Source organism: Brassica napus, chromosome C8 (assembly GCF_020379485.1).
Source record: "Brassica napus cultivar Da-Ae chromosome C8, Da-Ae, whole genome shotgun sequence".
Lineage (NCBI taxonomy): Eukaryota > Viridiplantae > Streptophyta > Magnoliopsida > Brassicales > Brassicaceae > Brassica > Brassica napus.
This window is the reverse complement of record NC_063451.1, coordinates 17,175,593-17,197,586: the sequence shown is the minus strand read 5'-3', so window position 1 is coordinate 17,197,586 and position 21,994 is coordinate 17,175,593. Positions and strand designations below refer to the sequence as shown.

At 40.3% G+C, this 21,994-nt stretch overlaps 3 protein-coding genes across 5 annotated transcripts; 1 reads left to right on the top strand and 2 right to left on the bottom strand.

Annotated features, from left to right (window-relative positions):
* The first annotated feature begins 2,726 nt into the window (after positions 1-2,726).
* LOC106415737 (phospholipase SGR2) lies at positions 2,727-8,270 on the top strand. Of its 3 annotated transcripts, XM_048765572.1 has the most exons (23): positions 2,727-2,912; positions 3,020-3,235; positions 3,332-3,432; positions 3,578-3,772; positions 3,926-4,081; positions 4,227-4,298; positions 4,390-4,542; positions 4,692-4,742; positions 4,856-5,026; positions 5,124-5,273; positions 5,438-5,503; positions 5,611-5,905; positions 6,017-6,084; positions 6,281-6,341; positions 6,435-6,538; positions 6,630-6,702; positions 6,807-6,909; positions 7,007-7,100; positions 7,174-7,236; positions 7,321-7,369; positions 7,475-7,578; positions 7,702-7,748; positions 7,832-8,270. In XM_048765572.1, the coding sequence occupies exons 2-23, from the start codon at positions 3,037-3,039 to the stop codon at positions 8,082-8,084; spliced, it is 2,628 nt and encodes an 875-aa protein (XP_048621529.1). In that variant the 5' UTR covers positions 2,727-2,912; positions 3,020-3,036; the 3' UTR covers positions 8,085-8,270. The 3 variants fall into 3 exon arrangements, with proteins under 3 accessions (XP_048621529.1, XP_013711956.3, XP_048621528.1); XM_013856502.3 differs by having other exon boundaries at positions 5,611-6,084; XM_048765571.1 differs by having other exon boundaries at positions 2,750-2,912; positions 3,011-3,235; positions 5,611-6,084.
* An 896-nt stretch (positions 8,271-9,166) lies between these two features.
* Positions 9,167-17,190, bottom strand: LOC106351701 (carbon catabolite repressor protein 4 homolog 4-like). Its single transcript, XM_048765573.1, has 10 exons — positions 17,046-17,190; positions 16,718-16,833; positions 16,563-16,603; positions 16,307-16,356; positions 10,606-10,675; positions 10,337-10,461; positions 10,148-10,251; positions 9,913-10,051; positions 9,694-9,841; positions 9,167-9,623 (listed from the first exon to the last, which is right to left on the bottom strand). Exons 1-10 carry the CDS (start codon positions 17,102-17,104, stop codon positions 9,336-9,338), a joined length of 1,140 nt encoding a protein of 379 aa, XP_048621530.1. The 5' UTR covers positions 17,105-17,190; the 3' UTR covers positions 9,167-9,335.
* Positions 17,191-17,272: 82 nt separating this feature from the next.
* LOC106412207 (alkylated DNA repair protein ALKBH8 homolog) lies at positions 17,273-19,281 on the bottom strand. Its single transcript, XM_048765574.1, has 6 exons — positions 18,843-19,281; positions 18,482-18,583; positions 18,163-18,378; positions 17,810-18,091; positions 17,636-17,701; positions 17,273-17,555 (listed from the first exon to the last, which is right to left on the bottom strand). Exons 1-6 carry the CDS (start codon positions 19,230-19,232, stop codon positions 17,487-17,489), a joined length of 1,125 nt encoding a protein of 374 aa, XP_048621531.1. The 5' UTR covers positions 19,233-19,281; the 3' UTR covers positions 17,273-17,486.
* Positions 19,282-21,994: the final 2,713 nt, after the last annotated feature.

The following is a 21,994-nucleotide window of genomic DNA, read 5'->3' as shown; positions in this document are numbered from 1 at the left end:
TATTGGGATACTGAGAAGATCTAATGCTAGGGAAGCTAAATCACCATGGCGATGCCCGTTCTCTTTCCAATAATTCAAAACTTCTATATCTGCAAAAGCTTTTAACCCTAGCCTGGGCTTTTCCAAATACAATTCCAAACTTGACTTTGTGTTATCTGAACCATGTAGGATACTCCTCTCAAGTTCAAAAAGATCCTGACATAAAACATAGTAATAAGATAAGAATACAAAATCAGACAAGAACATCAACTAGAACCAGTTATGAACTTCTAAAATCAGACAAGAACATCATATATAACAGCTTTTAACTTCTAAAATCAGACAAGAACAGCAACTAGAACCAAATCTAATCTGTTAAAATCAGACAAGAACATCATATATAACAGCTTTTAACTTCTAAAATCAGACAAGAACAGCAACTAGAACCAAGTCTAAAATCAGACAAGATACCATTATCATTACTGCTCATATCGTTAACAGAAAACACCATTATCACAGAGACCACACGCCATTACTTTTGTCGAAAGCACCAGACCATACGCCATTATCACACAGAGACAAAAAAATATACACAGATACAGAGGAAAAGAGAGAGATAAACAGAGCAAGAGAGATAGAAAGACAGAGTACATGATCGTGTGATGGGTTTTCTACCAGAGATCTGCTTCCTGCACAGCAGAGAAATCAGAACCGAGAGAGAGAGAGAGAGAGAGACGACGAAGCTTTTGATTAGGTAGAAAGAGAAGACGACGAAACGTTTACGGACGACGACGTTTTAATTTTTTTAATAGGTCTCTGGGTACCCAGTTACTCTGTTGGGTTTACCCAAATTAGTATAAGAGAAAAAGACAAAAATAGCACTAAATCAAGTTTTTGTTTCCAAACTAGCATTCAAGGTCAAAAGTCACAAAAATAACACTTAATGTTTTATCAAAAGTCACAAACTTAGGGTTTAAAGTTAAAGGGTGGGGTTTAGGATTTAGGGTTTAGGGTTTAGGGGTTAGGGTTTAGAGTTTAGGGTTTAGGGTTTAGAGTTTAGGGTTTAGAGTTTAGAGTTTAGGGTTTAGAGTTTAGGGTTTAGGGTTTAGAGTTTAGGGTTTAGGGTTTAGAGTTGAGAAATGAGGTTTTGGGAATAAGATTTCAAATTTTGAAAAATAAAAAAATTAAAATTTTCAAAGGATAGGCTTAGAAAGGTGCTATTTTGGTCATTTTAGTTTTTGAGTGCTATTTTTGTGATATAAACTTGATGCTATTTTGGAGATTTGCCCGTAGTATAAACCCAAAAATTATTAACCCATATAAAACCCATTTATTTGTTGAAGGGTAGAAACTCAGCCTATTACTTATGGGTTTGGGTAAATTCATGGGTATAAACCCATGGTAACATCCCTAATCTTAACCTATCAGATAAGCTATTTAACCAAGATTAACAGTTACATGTGGAGTCTGATTTCAAAATTGTATTCTTCAAAAAGATGCAGTGAAAATCTTCGCCATGAAGTATTTGATTTTTTTTTCGGATCGTTTCAATTAGTCTTGTTCCAAAAACGGTTCTTACAAAGTTAAATTGAAAACCGTGACATTTTCGTAAAATCCTTAAAGAGCTGAGAAAGGTTGGTTTGCGAAGAAATTGAAGTCCATAATATAGAATATCAAAACAGTTCAACAATATAAATGTTCGGAAAAAAAAGTATATATGGAGATTTTTGGGGTTTCAAAACATTTACAATCAAAGAGAATAGAAGATTCAAATAATGGATAAACTTGAGCATTTTCTATAGAAGACTCTTACTTGAGTTTTTGTTCTTTCCAATCTTTCCTCATGCAGTCAGGCTTCACATGTGAAATGTCTTTTTCATTGCTCAAATGATGTTGAGACATGGAGACTATTTGGAGACGAATTTCACTCCACTCCAATCTTGATTCAAAGATCTGATCCAGTCGTTTGAGAACCAGTTAAAAAGTCAACAAAACATAAAAGAACAAAAACCCATCAAAATCCCAAAGAAAATCAACACTACTTTGATCAAGTCAACATTGACTTTGGTTACTATTAATTTTATCTTCGTTGATCTTAAGTCTTAACCTATCGTATGAGCTGTATAGCCGAGATTAACAGTCACATGTGGAGTGTGATTTCAAAGTTATGTTCCTCAAGAAGCCGTAGTGAAATTTTTTTTGCCATGAGGTATTTGATTTTTCTTACAGACCGTTTCATTTGGCCTTACGTCAAGAACGACTCTTACAAAATTAAACTTCAAACGATGACGTTTTTGTAAATTCTTGAAGAACTAAGACGGATCGGTTTACATCGAATATCGAACTCGTCTCACACTTGTATCAAAACAGTTTCAGCTATATAAATGTTGTAGAGAAGTTTTATTTGGAGCTTTTGGGGTTTCAAAACATTTACTTAGGTAGCGAGCTCTATTAGAATATCGAACTCGTCTGGCAGTTGTAACATTATTTTGACGTCGATTAACTTTTAATATAAACTGAGATTTCTGACCGTTAATCATTCATTAATTATCACATGAACTCAGTATTAAAGAATGTATAGATAGATGTCACCTCTCCATACCCGTTTGGTACTTGATAAGCCACATTTGTTTAAGAATGAGCTTGGCCTTAAATCGAAACCCATAGCTAAATGGGTTCGGCTGCGAAATGCTGACATGGCATCCACGTGGCAATTGTTGATTAGATGATAGTGCGCGCAACCCGCTTAAGCAAAGTTTGGGTCTTCTTTGCAAAAACAAACCTTCAATTCGATTTACCCAGCTGTCACTCTTTCTTTTGCAGCAAACAGCCTTTTTCGTGTTGAATTAGTTCTTCTTCTCCGTTCTAAATCTTTCCTTCTCTTGCCAGTTCTTCACGTGATTCTTCAAAGATAATCGATCAATATTCGTTCGGTACGATTTTATTATAGAATTTCTCTGTAGGGTTTTGTCATGATAATTCGAAATTCGAAATTCGAAATCAGTCAGACTTTCTTGTTGATTCTGACTAGTGATTTTAGGTTTTATTTCTGATGAGATGGAAGATACAGAGCGCACCCCTGCGGTTAATACAACCTCTCCGGATTTGCTGAAGAACACTCCTTCCAACATCGCCAGGTTAGAAGACGTAATCGAGCAATGCCGTGGCAGGCAAAAGTATCTCGCTCAGACCACAAGCCCTTCAGATGGGAGTGATGTTCGTTGGTACTTCTGTAAGGTTTCTTTGGCTGAACACGGTCAGTCTTTTATTTGCCTTTCTTGTAATTTTGGGACAAGAGATTGATTCATAATCCTTTTAAAAGTTTTTATCCTCTTTTTTTTTTGTTCTGCAGAGTTAGCTGCTTCAGTACCTGGCACTGATGTAGTAGGAAAGAGTGAGTATTTCCGTTTTGGGATGAGGGATTCTCTTGCCATTGAGGCTTCTTTCCTCCAGGTTCTTCTCCTTCTTTTTAAGCTCTTTTTTAGTTTTACAATGTATTTGTTTATCTCTACATGTTCTTGACTATTTGGCTCTTTGGTTCAAGATTTGAATGGAACTGTCGTTTGTTATAATTTGTGTTGGGCAATTTTTGCTATAGAGAGAGGATGAGTTACTTTCACTCTGGTGGAAAGAGTATGCAGAATGCAGTCAAGGCCCTATTCCACAACTTAATCCTAAAAGTAAATCGAACAAGCACTCTACTGAAACTCTCTCAGAAGCTTCTGTGTCCTCTAGTCTATATGCACTCGAAGAGGAGAGGGTTGGTGTACCTGTTAAGGGTGGGCTATATGAGGTAAAACCTTTGAGGTTTAAAGATAGTATCTTAGAATTTTCCTGTCAAAATTAACATTGTTGAACCATTAGGAACCCATTAGAATTTTCCTGTATGAGGTAAAGACCGTTGAGGTTTCAGTCCATTTCTGATCAAGGAACCGGAATGCTGTAGGTGGACTTGGTAAGGAGGCATTGCTTTCCCGTGTACTGGAATGGAGATAACCGGCGCGTGCTTAGAGGCCACTGGTTTGCTCGTAAAGGTGGCCTAGACTGGCTTCCAATTCCAGAAACTGTTGCTGAACAGTTGGAGATTTCTTATCTTAACAAGGTTAGCTATCTTTCTGTGCAATACATTTTGATTTTATGGCCTATAAACAATTGATGCTTTTTCCTATTTGTTGAGATTTCCTGAAACTTGTTGATATAAATTGTAGATGATAACAATTGACCAATTTAGGTTGGTGTTTTGTTAGGTTTGGCATAGAAGAAGGTTCCAACCCTCTGGGTTGTTTGCAGCTCGTGTCGATTTGCAGGGTTCCAGTCTGGTATGTACTTGAGTTCATGGGTATGAAAATTGTAATTTTCTTTTCAGTTGAGTGATTGCATAGATGATATGATCCCAAGTTGTTAATGTAGGGACTTCATGCTCTCTTTACTGGGGAGGATAATACATGGGAAGCTTGGCTTAATGTGGATCCCTCTGGGCTCTCTGGCATTGTTGGCTATACTGGCAATGGAATTAAGTTGAGACGCGGTTATGCAGGCTCCTACTCTCCTAAACCTACACAGGTTCTTACAAATTATTCTGGAACTTATTCTCACATTTCTTTTCTAAGGTCTCATTAGAAATTGTGAAAGCTCACTGAGTAAGCTTTATTTTTGTGTTTGCTGATTAAGAGTTCCTGCAATCGAATCATATTTATTTTGCTTCTGTTCAGGAAGAAGTACGCCAACAAAAGGAGGAAGAAATGGATGACTATTGTTCACAAGTATGTCTTAGTATACTCGTTTCCAATGAATTGCATATAGAGCATCTGATCTCTGTTGTCAAACTATTTTCAGAATATCTCAATTTTTTTGTGCTGTGTGTTATTATGTCCAGGTCCCTGTTAGACATCTTGTATTCATGGTTCATGGTATTGGCCAAAAAGGTGAAAAGTCTAATCTTGTTGACGACGTTGGAAACTTTCGCCAAATCACAGCAGGTTTAGGGGAACGTCATCTAACCTCTCATCAGCTCGGCACTCAAAGAGTCCTTTTCATCCCATGCCAGGTATCTCTCTATATATAAATCTTTTTTTTTTCTGGTTTATCTTTGTATAGTATGATTTTACTTCATTTATTCTTTCTTTCTATATTGTTTTTTGTAGTGGAGGAAGGGTTTAAAGCTAAGTGGTGAAGCTGCTGTTGATAAATGTACTTTAGACGGTGTACGGCGTTTGCGAGAGATGCTGAGCGCAACTGTTCATGATGTGTTATACTACATGAGCCCCATTTATTGTCAGGCTATTATTGATTCGGTATTGCAATTTCCCAACTTTGATACTCTTTTTGTTTTAGTAGTGCCAAACTGAATCTAGTTTGTGATTTAGTTTTAGAATTTTTGAACAGCCTAATAGCTTATTAGACATTGTTACTATCATCTTCTGCATCATTATAATCTGTGCTTGTTTACATCTTTCAGGTCTCAAACCAGCTCAATAAACTGTATCTGAAATTTATAAAGAGAAACCCGGACTATGATGGAAAGGTGCATATCTCGTTATAAGTCTATTGCATTTCATCAATCTGTGACTAGTGTAAGCTTCCATTAAATTAAACAAACTCATGTTCTGTTCATGGACATTTATTATACAGATTTCCATATATGGACATTCTCTGGGGAGTGTTCTCTCCTATGACATCTTATGTCATCAGCACAATTTGTCATCCCCATTTCCAATGGATGCAGTATACAAGAAATTCTTTCCAGATGAAGAATCTCCTCCAATTCAAGCTAGCGCTGATGAACCTTGTAGTTCGCATCAATCATCAAAAATTGAGCCAGAGAAATCTAACCAGTTGAATAACACCGAGGAAATCACAGGTGAAGATAATGACATGATGGATAAAAAAACAACGTTGTTGGAGCATCAAGATGTCATTCAAGAAGGTCCTTCGTTGGTCTCTGATTCTGTAGTGGACATCGTTAGTGCTGCTATTTCCTCACAGGATGGACCAGATGGAGCTGACTGTAGAACGTATGATTCTTCTTCTTTTCCAGGACAATCATGGGAGAAAAAATGTGAAAATTCTAAAAACGAGGAGATGATCAAGTTATTGCAGGAAGAGGTAAATACTACCACTTCTAATTTTCAAATTTTCAGTCCTTTGATTAAATTTTGTAGCTTAGGTTCTTGCAAGCTTTCAGCATTTGTGTTCACAGCATCTCATACTTCCTTAGGTTTCTGTTCTGTGGAAGTTTTTCTCCAGCTTGTTTGCGGATTGAACAAAACAAAAAAATAGTTATTTTTATTTTTAATCCCAGGTTAAATCATTGAGGTCAAAAGTAGCGCAACTGCAATCAGAAAATGCCAGAATAACCGATGGTATTATTTCTGAACCTCCACTTTTATCTTTCCCGTATTTGGAACTTCTTGCATGTACATCTTACTGATGATATGAAATGGTGTTATCAACAGAAAAAACCAAGACATCTATGATACCTGAGAAGGCGCCAACTAAAGATGCCACTGCACCTTCTAGCTTTACTCCTTATATCAAATACCGAAAGCTGGAGTTCAAGGTCTGGGATCGTATACTTAATATTTTTCAATCTCATTCGAACCACAATGCAAAAAGTGTCAGCCTAACTTTTAACTGTATATCCTGCCCAGGTTGACACTTTCTTTGCAGTTGGCTCTCCTCTTGGAGTCTTCCTTGCCCTTCGAAATATACGTCTTGGGATAGGTAATACTTGTTGAGTAGAGTTTTCTTGTACGTTATTTGCTCTGCTATCCAATTATAAAGTCTCCTTTTTTTTTTAAATGTAAAAGCTGTTTAACATGTCTTAGGTAAGGGAAAAGATTACTGGGAAGAGGGAAATGTTATTGAAGAGATGCCAGCTTGTCGTCGAATGTTCAACATTTTTCACCCCTATGATCCTGTTGCGTATAGGTTGGTCTTCATAGGAATAAAAAAGTATTCTAGCTAGTTTATGGTCTCTCCTTATATTACGTTATTTTGACAGTGTTATTGTGTTTCATGCGTGCAGAGTGGAGCCACTTGTCTGCAAAGAGTACCTTCCCAAACGACCTGTTCTTGTTCCTTACCACAGAGGTGGCAAGCGGTTGCATATTGGATTACAGGTAATTAAAATCTTATGGTTTAGTGTTCCTGTTTCCTGCTTCTTCTAATTTTGTTTGCTGCAATGTTCGATAGGATTTCAAAGAGGATTTTGCGGAGCGTTCACAGAGATTAATGAATCATTTTGTTTCAGCAAGGGTGTGTGTTCCCAGACTTCTACTTAGTTTTTTTTAATCTTTTGCGATTCAACATACACAAGCCTCATCTTTAATTGTCATGCAGACAAGAGTTCTCACTATTTGCCAATCCAAAAGCTCGGATGAACTAGAAGGTAAAAGTTCGATTTGCTCATTTTTTCACTCCCATATGATGGCTCCAAATGGCATCTCCACAGTTGATGAATCCATCCATCTACTTTCTAATGTTCCTTGAACAGAGACTGAAGAAACCGATGACGAAAAGGATGGAAGGTCCTATGGTTCCTTAATGATGGAAAGGTTGACTGGAACTCGAGATGGTCGAATAGATCACATGCTACAGGTAGAAGAAATCATGATGCATCATCATTCATCACCTAATTAATAGCCTTTTAATATTCTTTTGGATTTGGCTTAAGCATGCTAGTTTTCAGATAATAATTGACTGACTCTTTGGGTGATGCAGGAAAAAACTTTTAAGCATCCGTATCTACAAGCTATAGGAGCTCATACGTAAGTGAAATTCTTCATTGATGAAAACATCACATCTACGTTTAGAAGTAAGAACTCAAATGACTGTAATATATATTGTGCAGAAACTATTGGAGAGATAATGATACTGCTCTGTTCATAATCAAACACTTATATCGTGAGTTACCAGACGAACCAAACTCGCCCATGGAATCCAGAGAAGGAGATGATAGTCCAAAAGACTCAAGTAGACCTCATAGCTGGATAGACAGAGGAGAGACTGATGATGCTGATGAAGAGCTTCCTTTAACATTCTCCAATAAAGAAATCGCAAGAAGCTTCTCTGCAGAAGCCAAGAAATATCTGAAGAAGCCTTAAACACTTTTGACCATAGGTTTAAATATCTGAAGTCCAGCAAAATAGCTCCCTGATTTTGTTTTTGTTTACCGTGCATAAGTAACATGTGATGCAGGAAATGTGAAAAAAAGAATACTCAAGACTATTGGTTTGTCTCATTGTAACTATAATTTTACAGATAATAAAGAGAGCTTCTTCCTTTGGGCATATTGTTTTGCTGTTAGCTGTGTTCATTTTTTCAGGTCCGTGGTTGGAAGATTTTAGCAGACATTGGCTTAAAAAACCGAGTTAAGACTCTAAAGCTGCTCCGAGTTCAGGCCACACAATAGCAGAGACCGACCACGAGCCATCATTACAGGCGCTAGGTTGCCAGTTCCAAGTAAGGGAGCGCCCAGTCCAAAATCCAGTTCAGTCGTCCTGAAGACAAGATCAAAGCGGGTCCTTGTCCGAGAAATAACCGAGCTAACATCAGTCCAGGTCGGCGACTCTCGATACAATGTATCAAATCTGTGAATGAGTACTGATTGTCAGTTCAGTAATCCATTTGTGTCTATGTTTGCTATCCCTGACATATGGTTTTGTTTCAGATTTTCGTCGGTGGTTTCACCTACAGCTACAGACAAGACGTTGCCAATGTAGCTCGAGGTAATACATTGCCTCTGTAGCTCGAGGTAATGGTCTCAGACTCTCAGTCTTCCTTTACCGTCAACAAGTCAGCCCAGCCCATATTGCAGGTTTTATTGTAAAAATCCAGATTTTTCAGATAGCTATTGGCTCGGCCGGGAGATGTTTTGAGGGGTTTTACGATTCAATCAAAGGTTAATAGTAAGTGAGATTGCTTGGTGTTGAAGTAAAACTAGGCAACCGGAAAGAAGGTCGAGAGTAATAGAGAAAGGCTATGAACTTTTGCGGGTTGTTTCCAGAAGCTTTGACTATGATCCATGAACTGTTCGGTGAAACACACATCAAACATGTTCATTTTGAGTTTCAATAGGTAAAAAAAAAGTTTGTGCAGCAGTACCATACTTTAGTGGTTGATAGATAAGGTAGATTATGATCGGCTGGAATCTTATTCCACGAGATCATCATATGTAAACATGTCATGACAATAAATCTTTTCTATAGAAAATTCAAATCTTCTTTAAGAACCAGAAAAAAATGTAAATTTAAAGTTTGTTGAGAAAACTGATGCAAGTCTTTCAACACTTATGTATTGTGTATGTTTCACTGCTAGAACACAATTCAAAAATGAAGCTATGGAAACAAAACTTTCTATTCACGACTGATCTCAAACTCAGCCCCTATAGGTAAATGGTCACTTGGGTGATGATCATTAGGTAAGAAACCAACAACATCCGGAGATTCGGGTTCAGGTAGTTGGAGGATACTCACAGGTTTGATGAAGTCTGAAGGAGAGAAGAAGATGTAATCAAGTGTGTTTGTGAACTTAGGCTCTCCTCTTGTCACTTCATAGACACTACACATAGGAATAGGAGCCACTTCTTCTTCTTCTATGGTCTCTGCAGGTTTCTTATAACCTGATACTAGGTAACTATACACCTGAAAACAACAAAACAATTGAGAAAATAGATTTAAAGTGTAGAACTAAAGGCAAGGAATTGAATCAAACCATATCCCCAGGGATTGAATTGAAGTCACCAGCAAGTAGCAACGAAGGTGTGCACTCGAATTCATCTGATATTAGCGTCTTGAACTGAGCTAGTCGTGAAAGTAGATACTTGGCTTGAGCAAGCTTCACATCAGCCAGCTCCGGGTCCCTAGAAAGAAAGCAAACATGAGAATGAGACATGCTTTAACTAATAGGTGGTAACAAGAGTTGTTTTTTTACCAGTAAAGATGTGTGTTGGCCACGATGACCATGTGATGAAACGGCTTGTTGATCCTAAAAGCAGCCATTATCCCAACACAATCGCGTTTTAGTCTCACTTGTGGATCATTAAGGTCACGGCTGTCTTTTCCAGAATGTTCTTTTTTGTTTGAAGGGAACATGAGTAGATAAGAAATTGGTAAATGATGTTTGAGATATAAAAGAATCACCACAAAGAAGTTGACATATTAGATACCTTTCGCTTCTTTTTCATCACCTTTTGCTTCGTTGGAGGTCTCAATCTTCTGTTCGTCCAAAAGATCATTGTATTCGATCCGTTCTTTGGTGACCAATTCTGCACTAAATCCAAATAAGAGTCTTGTTTCTATCAGATTAAGGTTTCTGCACTAAAATGGAAACACGACTACTGTTTTTAATCATATACCAGCTAGGCTTGAAGAAGATTGCACAACCATCACGCTTTCTCTGCCCAGTTCTCTGAATATAAATTCCAGAGTAGCCCAGAGACTCCATGTTTTTTCTGTAAAAGCTATCGTACTCATCTACTTCCTGAGAGAAATATGTAACAATATTAACTACCTACCTAGTGGAGACTGTCCAATGGATAACTAAGATGTAGTTTGGTCTCATGAGAAGAAGGGTTTCTAAATTTCTAACCAAAAACTCAAAAGAAGAAAGCTGACAAGAACAAACCTGCAAACAAAAGAAGTCAGTCTGGAGTTTTTTCAGAACGCTGAGAATGGCATGTGAACGAGCTTTCCATCTGCGGCACAAAAAGGAAGAGCAGGTCTCATTTACTGCAAGTATCTTAACAATTTTAGGATACTTGCAAAGTACATGTATATTAAAAAGATCACTACTGGGAGCAAAACCAAACATAGTGAGGCTGTTTCTAGGTAAAGTTCTTGGACACTTTTTTTTTGAAAGAATGTTAAATTTATTCAGATCAAAAAAGGCTTTTGTACAAACTAATGCAACTTGAGTTTAAGCTTGTGTGATAGTTTTGAAACAAATTTTGTGGAGTAGAACCCGTCTAATCTCTAGACGAAAACCAAACCACCATCGCGTTGTTGAAAGATGTTCCAGCTCGTCCCCGGAGTGAACTGATTCGGTTTCGTATTTGCTTGTCGATGAACTTGATAAGAATGCTCGGAGGTCTCTGAACCTTGCCGTGTCTCCTACCATTTCTCTCCAGCCAAATACTGTGCACTGAAACTTGAAAAGCGTATCTTAGGAGGAACCTTGTCTCCCCTGAGACAGTGTGTGTCGATATAAGATCAAGAACTTGACTCCATATGTGTGAGTAGTTCTGTCCAAGTAGCTTCCTTGTAAGGTTCCTCCAAATAGTCTCTGTGAAGGTGCAGCTAAAGAAAAGATGATTTCGGGATTCGACTGCAGAGTTACAGAGGATACACTGAGCGTTTGCCTGAGAGTTCCACTGCAGCAGCCTATCTCCTGTTGCCAGGCGATTATGTACAGCAACCCAAGACATAACAGAGCACTTTGGAGTTGATCCAGCAAACCAGAGACCCTTATACCACTGAACTTTTGACTGCGGCACTCGAATAGAGTTCCAAGTTTGGTGTGTGTCGAAACAAGGTCGAAACACATTGCCTTTCCCTTTCCACTTAACCACATCGTCCTCTTCTGTAAGCCCCTGGGCTCTCAACTTCAGGATCTCCTTATCAATGGTGATCAAGTGTTTTTCTCTGTAGCGGCGGCTCCGGTAGTTTTGAATAACAAACTCGACGGTGGCGTTGAGATTGATCCCAAGCGCGATGCAACCTTGCATTTCTGTGAGGTCTATTATCCTCCCCAAGGGGGACCACTCATCAAACCAGAAAGAAGTAGGAGTTCCACTTCTTATTTCTACTTGTACAAAAGATCTGGCCAGAGATCTATACTTCAATAGCTTCTTCCAAATCCAAGAACCTAGAGAGCTTGTGTCGCTGATACTCCAGAAGGAGCCCTTTCTTATCAGATACCGCTGAACCCATTTGACCCATAAGAGTAGTCTGCGACAGTATACGCCAGACGAGCTTGAGACAACATACCTTGTTTGTTTCAGACAACGACCGTAACCCTAAACCTCCCTCCTCTTTCGGTCTACATACGTTGTCCCAAGATATCTTGGCTTTTGTTGTACACATAGCCGGACCAGACCATAAGATCGATGAACAAAGCTGATTGATCTCTTTAATGCACTGTTTCGGGAGCCTATAAACCGACATCCAGAAGTTTGTTATACTGTGGATCACAGAGCCTATAAGTTGCAGGCGGCCTGCAAAGGAGAGCTGCCGTGCCGTCCAAGTTGTTATACGTTTCTTGACTCTGTTTACCAGAGGGGAATAGTCACTCGATGTCATACGCTTTGTTAAGAGAGGAACCCCAAGATAACGAACCGGAAGAGTCCCAATCTCAAAAGGAAACTGCTCCAATATGGCCTCTCTGTCTTCACATACTCCAGCCAAGAACAAAGTAGACTTTTCCAGACTTACATGTAAGCCTGACATACCAGCGAAATCTTTAAAGACTTCGAGAATCCCTTCCACCGAGCTCTTTTTGCCATCTGAGAATACCAATAAGTCATCTGCGAAACAGAGATGGGTCAACTGGACCTCTTAACAGTAAGGATGATATCCTATTTTCTTCTCCAAAGCTACTTTATTTAGCAACTTAGACAGCACCTCCATACAGATAACAAACAGATATGGGGAGAGAGAACATCCTTGACGAAGCCCTCTGGAACTATTAAAGTAACTAGCTAGTTCTCCATTGATCTGAACCGAAAAGGAGGCCAGTTCAATACACTTTTTCACCCAAAGAACAAATTTTTCCGGGAGATTTATCGCAGAGAGAATAGACAGCAGAAAAGGCCACTGAACTGAATCGAAAGCCTTGGAGATATCGATCTTTACCGCACATCTAGATGATATTGTTGGCTTGTGGTAGCTCTTGACAAGCTCAGAAGCTAGCAAAACATTCTCCATGAGCAGGCGGTCTTTGACAAACGCTGACTGATTCGTGGAGATGAACTTTGGGAGTATCTTTTTTAACCTGTTCGCCAAAATCTTTGAAAGTACCTTGTATAAGACGTTACAACATGAGATGGGTCTGTAATCTCCCATTTTTGTTGCTTCATCTTTCTTTGGTACAAGGGCTAAGATAGTAGAGTTTATTCCTTTGGGTAGAAAGCCTCTTGTAAAGAAAGACTGAACTGCTACAACGAAGTCTTTTCCAATAACCGGCCAAGCTGATTTATAGAATTCGCAAGTAAACCCATCAGGTCCTGGGGACTTGTTGGCTGCCATTGCAAATAAAACTTTTGTAATCTCCTCCTCTGATACCTCCTTATCTAAGAACCGCATATCTGTTTCTTCGCATTCAAACCCCAAAAGTTGTTTAAGTTCTGCTTCTAGAATGCCTATGAAATCATCCGGCTTGTGCGATAGGAACAGAGAAAAATGCCTCACTGCCTCCTCCTTAATTTCTTCTTGATGTTTTGCTATTGTACCATCTTCTTTATGGATCTCTCTGATCGCGTTACGAACCTCTCTAACTCTGGCGGCTCTATGAAATTGCTTATTGTTGCCATCTCCAATGCCCAACCAATGAGCTTTTGCCTTTTGACTGAGAATTTTCTCTTCAAGAGTAGAAAGAAAATTCCAGCGATCATGGGCTAGTGACTCCTCTCTCATATTCTCTTGTGTTGGGTTGAGCATAGTAGTATTTTGGCGATCACAGAGGATACCCCAAGCCTCCTTTGTTTTCTTCTCTATTTCCCCAATATGAACTTTGCTCAGCTGCCGCAGAAGAGGTTTCATCAGCTTCAACTTCTTTGACAGGCGGTGCAAAGCAGAAGTAGAGTTAAAGAGAGGATCCGTAGTAGCCCAAAAATCTTTAACCAAAGGAAGGAACTCCGGGAACTCAGCAATAGCATTAATGAATTTAAAAGGTTTTCGAACTTTAGCCACCCCCTCCTGGATCACAATCCTACAGCGCATATGATCAGAGCAACCTCCCGCCTCAAAGACACAATAAGCTTAAGGGAACATCTGCAGCCATGAATCATTCATCAAGGTACGATCCAGTTTCTTGCAAATCAAGTCATTGTCCCTTTTATTGCTCCAAGTGAGCTTGGGACCTTGATAAGACATGTCAATAAGCGAGCAATAGTTGGCCATGCTTTGAAATTCTCTCATCCCATTTGACACCAACGACATGTCCTCATTCCCTGAGTGCTCTTCTTCATCCAATATCTCATTAAAATCTCCAAAAACCAACCATGGCTTGTTCCTTATCATAGGTGAGTCCTGATGAGATTTCAGATCCTGCCATAGCTCCCTTCTCTCTTCCATTGTGTTAGCAGCATAAACAAAAGAACAAAATATTTCTTCAGCCATCCCATCCAGTAAGATGGCACAAGTGATTACTTGGCCACTCTTAAAACATGGAGTCACTCTAACCTTCGGACTCCAGACAATCCAAATCCTTCCCAACCTATTATTTTCATAATTAGACAGGAAAGACCAATCACCAAAAATTGATTCAGCAATACGATTTGCTTTTGTTTCCTTTACTTTCGTCTCCAGTAGACAGCCAAACTGGAACGATCACTTTCTGATCCATTCTCGAACTACAGAGTGTTTAGTTTTTTTATTGAGTCCTCTGATGTTCCAGAAGAAACCAGACATCAATTATTTTTGCGAGTGGACTTTTTGCTCGAAGCCAGAGGCGCACCCTCCTTGGCTTTCTGAGCACTCGGGTCAGATAGAAACTTGTGCTTATCTTTAGAGTCTCTTGGTAGAGACTGCCGCATGATAACCACAGTTTGGTCCTTCTCTCTTGTTTGATTAATCTTCCTCTGCGTATCTGCTGACATAGGGTTTTCAGCAGTCTCAGAACCTTCCTGAACATAATCTACAGACCCTCCTGGACGGTATCCTCATTAACCTCCTCTTCCTCCTCCGTTGAAGCAAGAACCGAGAATCTTGAGGTAGTCAAGACCTGTTCAGGCTCTGTCATCTTCTTAGGTGATCTACTAGCTTTCCCTGGGGACACATCAGACCACTCCAGCTCCTTTGGGGTAATCGCTTCCGCTGATTGACTCCTCACTGTTACTTCTGTTAAACCCATATTTTCCTCTGCTTCCACATCCACCACCCGAGTCCTATCATTCACCCCATCAGACTCCATACTCTGCTCTTCTTCCTTATCCTTTAACTGATCTGAAGCAGGAACCTCCTCTCTCTGCGTATCAGCTTGTTCCTCCAAGTTATCAATCTCATTAATTGATGAACCCACAATTTCACCATCTTCCACCTCTATATTTGTTTGTTCTTCCACCTCTACATTTGTTTTTTCTTTCAAAACCTTCTTTGGAGCCAAGCATGCCTGCTCCAGATGGCCCCACTTCATACAGTTAGAGCACCTCGAGGGGAGCCAAGGGTAGATATACTCGACAAGAGTCTCTTTACCGTTTAGGTTGAAACTCATCGATTTAGGAAGTTCTTTTGTGAGATCAGCATTCACAAATATTCTTTGCAACTTCAAATTGACACATTGTGCTGTTTCCGGGTGGAGCCTAACAGGAACTCCCACTGGACTTGTTATCAAACTCAAACCCTTCCAAGATACCATATTCATTGGGACATGTTTGAGATGTACCCATAACGGGATGGATTTCTCTTCTGGTTGATCCTCCTCAATGAAAGGGGACTAGTTAGACATAACCACTGGAATACCAGCCAAATTCCACATACCCCGACGAAGGATGTGTTTCCTCGTTGAAGAGTTTGGAACCCTAAACTTCATAGTGTTCGAGTTGATAATATACACCTCCACCATCTGTGTTTTATCTCCCAAACCCCAAATCTTATTCACTATGGCATGGCCTTTAGCGATGTGAGGTGCTTTGTCCAAAAACTTTCCCATAAGAAATTCATCCCATAAGGGAGATGCATCCTTCACTTCATCAGGAACCAAGATCGATCCCACTCCATCCTTCATCACCACGTTAACCTCGTACCTCTTTAGACCTTTCTGTTCACCTTGAACCGCTCTAACCCAATTGCCTTTTGAAGGAACCGGAGTCAAAATAGGCGGAGAGCCCATCTCAGACGAGTCAGAATTAGCCGGAGCCCCCATCGGTAAACCTTTGGCGGCGCCGGCAAGCTGCCTTGGGGAAGAAACCACCTTGAAACCCTAATCGCCAAAGTTCTTGGACACTCAATAGGATCCATTATTGTTTTAGTACTTTTGGCTTGTAATCATGATCGGAAATAAACTTTTTAGAGGCAAATCTTGAGTTAAGTGTTTATATTCTAGGCTATTGATCACAAAGGGGGTTTGACTAATGTAAGAAAAAACTGGATTTCAAAACTGAGAAACATACTTGAGGCAGGCAGGTGGAGAGTGTGGGAAAAGGGAGCTCTTCACATAAACCTAAAAGAAAGGAAAAGAATAAGCTCAAAGAGATGAGAAATCACATGAACCAAACAAACAAACAAAAAAAGGTAAAAGAAACTACATTTATCTATAAATTTTAAAGTCTTAAAACACACAATACAAGGACTCAGTTTTGATGTGAATTAGAATACAAATTTTTTTTTTGTCAAATCATTATGAAAGACCTTTGATTATTTGAATACCTGAGCTAGTATGTTATAGGAAACGAGACGGAATCTGATGCCTGCAAACAATTAAAACTCTCATCACATTCGCCAACTCGAAAATTACATACTTACAAGTTTTTTACCATCTTTTATTTCTAACATAGACATTTATAGAAACCACAAGAACATACCATCAGGTTTACTGATTGAATTAAGATCAGCTCCTTCAACAGATTCAAATTTTCCAACTTTAGGATCCATTGCAGTAGTCATCCTTTTCGAAAGAATCTTCCTGCTGGCTCGACAACTGTTCAATCAAAATCAAAAGGGTCAACAAAGCTATGAAAATTATCAATATTTAGGTTGAAATTAAAAGAGGCCGAATCAGTCAATCATTGCCTATTATTAAGTATCAGCCCACTAAAATCGAAGATTCGAGAGGATAAAATTTTGTTCATTTTTTTCTCTCGATTTGGTCACATTAGTGAATTCGAAAGTACAAATAAGGAAACAACCCACCTGGTGAAAGAAGGAGGAATGGGACGAGGAAGATGAAGCAGAAGAGTATTGTTAAACATCTGTAGAGTACTAATTAAACCAGCTTTTGTTTGGCCTTTGACTCGAGAGGGTTCAAAATGAAATATACAGTCTGCTGAAAAACTAGGAAAATATTTTTATTCCGTCCCCTTTACTTTTTAAAAATCATGCAATGAACCTTAAATTTGATATCAGTCAAATATAACCAATATTTTCTCTTAGAATTCTTTTTTCCTTTGCAATTTGATATTACAAATTACAAACACAACTGTTTGAATCATTAGATATCGTGCATAATAGTCTCTATAATTGGTAGTATTGTTGCTGGATGACATAAAAAAGAAATCTACATTTATAGAGTTGAGAGTTTGATACTCAAACTTCTACATTTCAAAAATCATTTCACTTAATTTCTCCTTTGCCTCAGTTATGTTTTTGTTGTTGAGAGTCACAGTATTGTGGGAACTCACACCTGCAAGGATGATTTCTCACCTGCAGCCAAAAAAAAGTTATCAATCTTTCTGAATTAATTGGTCACACCATCGTCTAGAAAGTTGTCGATAATATTATACCTTCCGCAATGTGAAAGATACCCTTCTCGGACTTCTCCTGATCACTTTATCCTTCACCTTGTCAATCTATTAGAGAACACAGCAGTAGATAGAAGAGTTGAGGTCAAAGTTATCTCAAAGGAGAGATTGAAGCCAAGACAAACAAACAGAGGTTTTGGTGAGTAGTATACAAACCTTGTGATGTGGAATGTAATGATTCCAAGCGTAGCGAGCTTCCCCGGATAATAGGAGCATAGACCGAGGAGGAAGATATAAAGCTTTCTTGATGCAAGTGGAGGTATCTGGCTTCTCTTCTTCATCCGTGCTGGTTGAGGTTACTTTCCAGGTGGAAGCAGAGTATCTTCTGAACTCCATAATGCAAGGACCAGCTAAGGAAAGGCTGAAAATGCAATCTTCAAACGCTGAATGTGTGTCAATGTGAGGTGATAAACCCACACCAGATGGGTACTCATTTACCTACAACAAGAATTCCTCAGCCATCAATGTAGTTCAAAAGCATTATAAAGAGTCTAGTGTTGATGATGTACCGTTAACTGGTCTAGTTTCAAGCTTGCTGGGTCGTAGTCAAGGTTCGGGAACAATGAGATTCTTTGGAGTATAGGAGAAACAAACGGTGGAAGCTCTCCGAGACGGTTCTTGGTATCAACATTTCTTGTCCCGTAACAAAACTCATATCCATAGTGTTGAACACGCCGTTTGGCGAGACCGATCCAAGGCTGAGTATCAACAGCCGCAAGCAATTGCTGATAGAGACAGAGAACGATAAGCAGCAACAAAATAGGTAGAGAAGAGATCATCATGATCATCAAGTGCATACTAGACCTTAAAGCACATCACAGATAGTACCTGTTCTTCTTCAGCAGTGACAAAATCAGGTAACAGGAAGAGCCCTGGGATATTCAAATCTGAACCAGACAAAGACACTGGGACGCATTCGTTCACCAGCGTCTAAGCAAAAATAGAACAGTGAGCAAGTGAATGCTAATTGCAACCGAATCACAGACAAGACACAAAGTTTCTGTCTTTAACCCAACATTAACATAACGTTACATAAAAGAACAAATCGGTGCAAGTGAAGTTGAAAAAGAATGCTCATCGCAACCGAATCACTAATACAAGACACAAAGGTTCTGTCTTTATCTTTAAACCCAACATCAACATTAAAGATCAAAACTTTGAAAGCACAAATGTAACTGGGAGTACCTACCTGGGAAGGTAACTGAAGAACAGAGTGTCGAATATGTAGAGTCCGTCCATCGAGGTCCGGACATGGCCGACCACTCAAGGATTCTAGAGCGGATTTCGCGGAGAACGGATCCGCGAAAGAGATGATGACACGAACGCCGCTCTCGTCCGCCGGGTAGACGCCCTTCACTTCACCGAAAGCAGAGAACACCGCCCCTATCGCGTCGTGCGAAAGTCCAACCGCCGGCCCGCAATTCGCGACGTACAGATTGGATGAGTTGGATTCTCCGGTGCCGGAGGAAGGCGACGGACGGACGAATCGGGGCTGCACCATTTTCCTAACCAGAGACTGTTCCTTGTGGTTCCTCACTTCCTCCGACCGACTTGGGGTTTTCGAAAGGACCCGACCCATTTTTTCGTAACATCAGTACGAGTCTGGCTCGGCTTCCTTGATCAGATTTGGGCCGTTTTTATTTTTTTCTTACTTAGAATTATTTCAGAGTGTTAGTTCTTTTTCAGACATTCAAGTAAAGCATAATACGATTTGAATAGATAATCTGAGGTTCGAGTTAACAAGTCAGTTCGCTATAGGCTATTACATGTTAATCTCATCCTATATTTATCCAAACCCACCATCCTTCCTTCCTGCCCTTATCTCGCGTTCAAGCTATGTCTTTACCCTTTCGGGTCTAGTCATGATCTGCATCCAAACAAAGAGGCATAAGCAAACAACATGCTTAGTGAGAGCGGTCATTCCGTCCCACTCAACCAAGTAAAGCAATCGAGTCAATCAGTCAATAAATGGACATGCTTATCATCAGTCAGTTACTTAGCCGACCCAATCGTTCCAAGCCAAAGCGCCATCAGATTCAGTCAAGCCCTAGCAGGCCAATACGGCTCTAGGCGCATGATCTGATCCAGATGCGTCGATGGAAGGAACCGACTGTTCGGACCAAGCCAAAACTTAGCAGATAATTCGAATTAGACAAGCAATCAGTACATAGAACATTTCTATCAATCAGACTACGATTCAGTACGATAGGCTACGGTCACACACTCACCTTTGTCTTAGAGTCGGTTTGTTCTGTTTGATTCGGTCTCTTCTGACACCTCTTGAGCGGTTTCCGTCGGATCTTCGATCGTTCAGACAGTCGGATTCACCCCACAGACGATCGTTCTTGACTCGGACTTGATCAATCCAGCCAAATATCAAAAACTCTCCCTTAATCAGACTTTTCTCTCTCTCAGTTTCTCTCTGGTTCTTTCTTCCCCTTTCCGTACAGAAATGGCGAAATAAGACAAAGGAGACGATTAAAATGGGCAGTTGGGCGGTTTAGGCCCGAGAAACTGCCAAGTTAACCATTCCCGCTTATTTTACTCGCGGCTCTTAATCCGTAACCGCCACCCCGTGCTCCAAAGCGTTCCAGCGCGAGTTTTTCCCCTTTTCGGACTTTAACTGTTCCCGCCAGTTTTACTTAGACGAAACTCGAGCTAGAGCTGACTGATCCAGTCGACAACTCTAACCGCCTTGTCCGAATCAGAATGATACTACTGAATCAGCTCATCTCAGCTTAGCCGAAAGTCTTAACCGCCTTGTCTGATTTCAGACAATCGCTGTCTAGCCGACCAGTTCAACCGTCTTTTCCGAATCCAACAACACTTGTCCGGATCCGACCATCGCTGTCCGAAAATTCCGCTTTGCCTGGATTTTCATCGAGTTGTTCGAACATCCTGAGTTTCAACAAACCGAACGGCCTGTCCAATAACCCGAGCGTAAGACCGACTGATGGAGCTTTGTTTGGCTCAAAAACAGATCTGTTCCTAGCTTTAATCGGGTACATGGTTCCGCTCTAGTCGCTACTAATCAGGCGCCGATCCAAGTTCTCCCATCCACCCACGGAAAGTCCTTAGAACTCTGATCAGCTCTTTCTAGCATCATCCAATCCATTCAGTACGTTCTCACAGTTTGGCCAGTCAGTCCTCAGATCATCCTAACATCGATCTTCGGAACACGGTCGCTACAAGTTCTCCCCCACTTGGCTCAGACTCGTCCTCAAGTCTTTCTTCCTGAATCTTCCGTGAGTTTGTCAAACCACTTTGGAAATTCAGCTTTCATTCTCGCCTCTGGCTCCCAAGTCGTTTCTTCCTCTCCATCGCAGTCCCAAACGACTTGGATCATTTTGATATTCTTTCTGCCTTCAGGTTTGGTTTTTCTACCAATGATCCGGACTGGTCGTCCTTCCACAGTAAGGTTCTCTCTCAAGTCAGATGGTGGTTCAGGAACCACATTGTCTTGATTCCTTATGCATTTTCGCAGCAAAGATACATGGAACACGTTATGGAACTGAGCCATCGATGAAGGCAGTTCCAGTTTGCAGGCGACCTTTCCAATCCTTTCCAGGATCTTGTACGGCCCCATGTATCTTGGACTTAGCTTAGCATTCTTTGAGGATCAGTCCTTTCCTTTGTAGGTGACGGTTTTGAGATATACCATGTCTCCTACTTCGAACTCAAGGTCTTTTCTGCGTCTGTCTGTATAACTCTTCTGTCTGTCCTGAGATTCTTTCATCTTCAGTTTAGAGACTCGGATTCTTTCAGTTGTCTCTTCTACAAAATCTCGGCCAAATATGCTGCGCTCCCCCACTTGGGTCCAGCATAACGGTGTCCTACACGGACGTCCGTACAATGCCTCGTATGGCGACATTCCAATGCTTGCATGATAGCTGTTGTTGTAAGAAAACTCAGCCAGATGCAAGTACTGATCCCATTTGTCTCCCCAATCCAGAATACAAGATCGCAGTAAGTCTTCAAGTGTTCGGATTGTCCTCTCTGATTGTCCATCCGTTTGCGGATGATATGCTGTACTCATATGGACCGTGGTCCCCATCGACTTCTGCATAGCTCTCCAGAAGGCCAAATAAAACTTGGAGTCTCGGTCTGACACTATGCTTACCGGAACTCCATGAAGTCTGACGATCTGTTCCACGTACAACTTGGCTAGCACCGCTGCATTGCCTGTTTTGTTGATAGCCAAGAAGTGTGCAGACTTGGTCAATATGTCCACTATCACCCAGATAGCGTCCTTGTCGTTCCTGATTGGCAAGCCGGTCACGAAGTCCATCGTGATCTTATCCCAAGGCCATTCTGGGATGGGTAAACTCTGAAGTAGTCCAC

What these genes read in the sequence shown, in the direction of transcription:
- LOC106412207 (XM_048765574.1), bottom strand. Translation starts at nt 19,232, where the DNA reads ATGGGTCGGGTCCTTTCGAAAACCCCAAGTCGGTCGGAGGAAGTGAGG. An exon ending in TTCTTCAGTTACCTTCCCAG is followed by an intron (nt 18,584 to 18,842) that starts GTAGGTACTCCC and finishes ATTTTTGCTTAG; the next exon opens with ACGCTGGTGAACGAATGCGT. An exon ending in TATCTTTCACATTGCGGAAG is followed by an intron (nt 17,556 to 17,635) that starts GTATAATATTAT and finishes TTTTGGCTGCAG; the next exon opens with GTGAGAAATCATCCTTGCAG.
- LOC106351701 (XM_048765573.1), bottom strand. Translation starts at nt 17,104, where the DNA reads ATGTTTAACAATACTCTTCTGCTTCATCTTCCTCGTCCCATTCCTCCT. An exon ending in TTCAATCAGTAAACCTGATG is followed by an intron (nt 16,604 to 16,717) that starts GTATGTTCTTGT and finishes AATTGTTTGCAG; the next exon opens with GCATCAGATTCCGTCTCGTT. An exon ending in CCTATAACATACTAGCTCAG is followed by an intron (nt 16,357 to 16,562) that starts GTATTCAAATAA and finishes CCTTTCTTTTAG; the next exon opens with GTTTATGTGAAGAGCTCCCT.
- LOC106415737 (XM_013856502.3), top strand. Translation starts at nt 3,037, where the DNA reads ATGGAAGATACAGAGCGCACCCCTGCGGTTAATACAACCTCTCCGGAT. An exon ending in ACTCTCCTAAACCTACACAG is followed by an intron (nt 4,543 to 4,691) that starts GTTCTTACAAAT and finishes GCTTCTGTTCAG; the next exon opens with GAAGAAGTACGCCAACAAAA. An exon ending in TCCTTTTCATCCCATGCCAG is followed by an intron (nt 5,027 to 5,123) that starts GTATCTCTCTAT and finishes TGTTTTTTGTAG; the next exon opens with TGGAGGAAGGGTTTAAAGCT.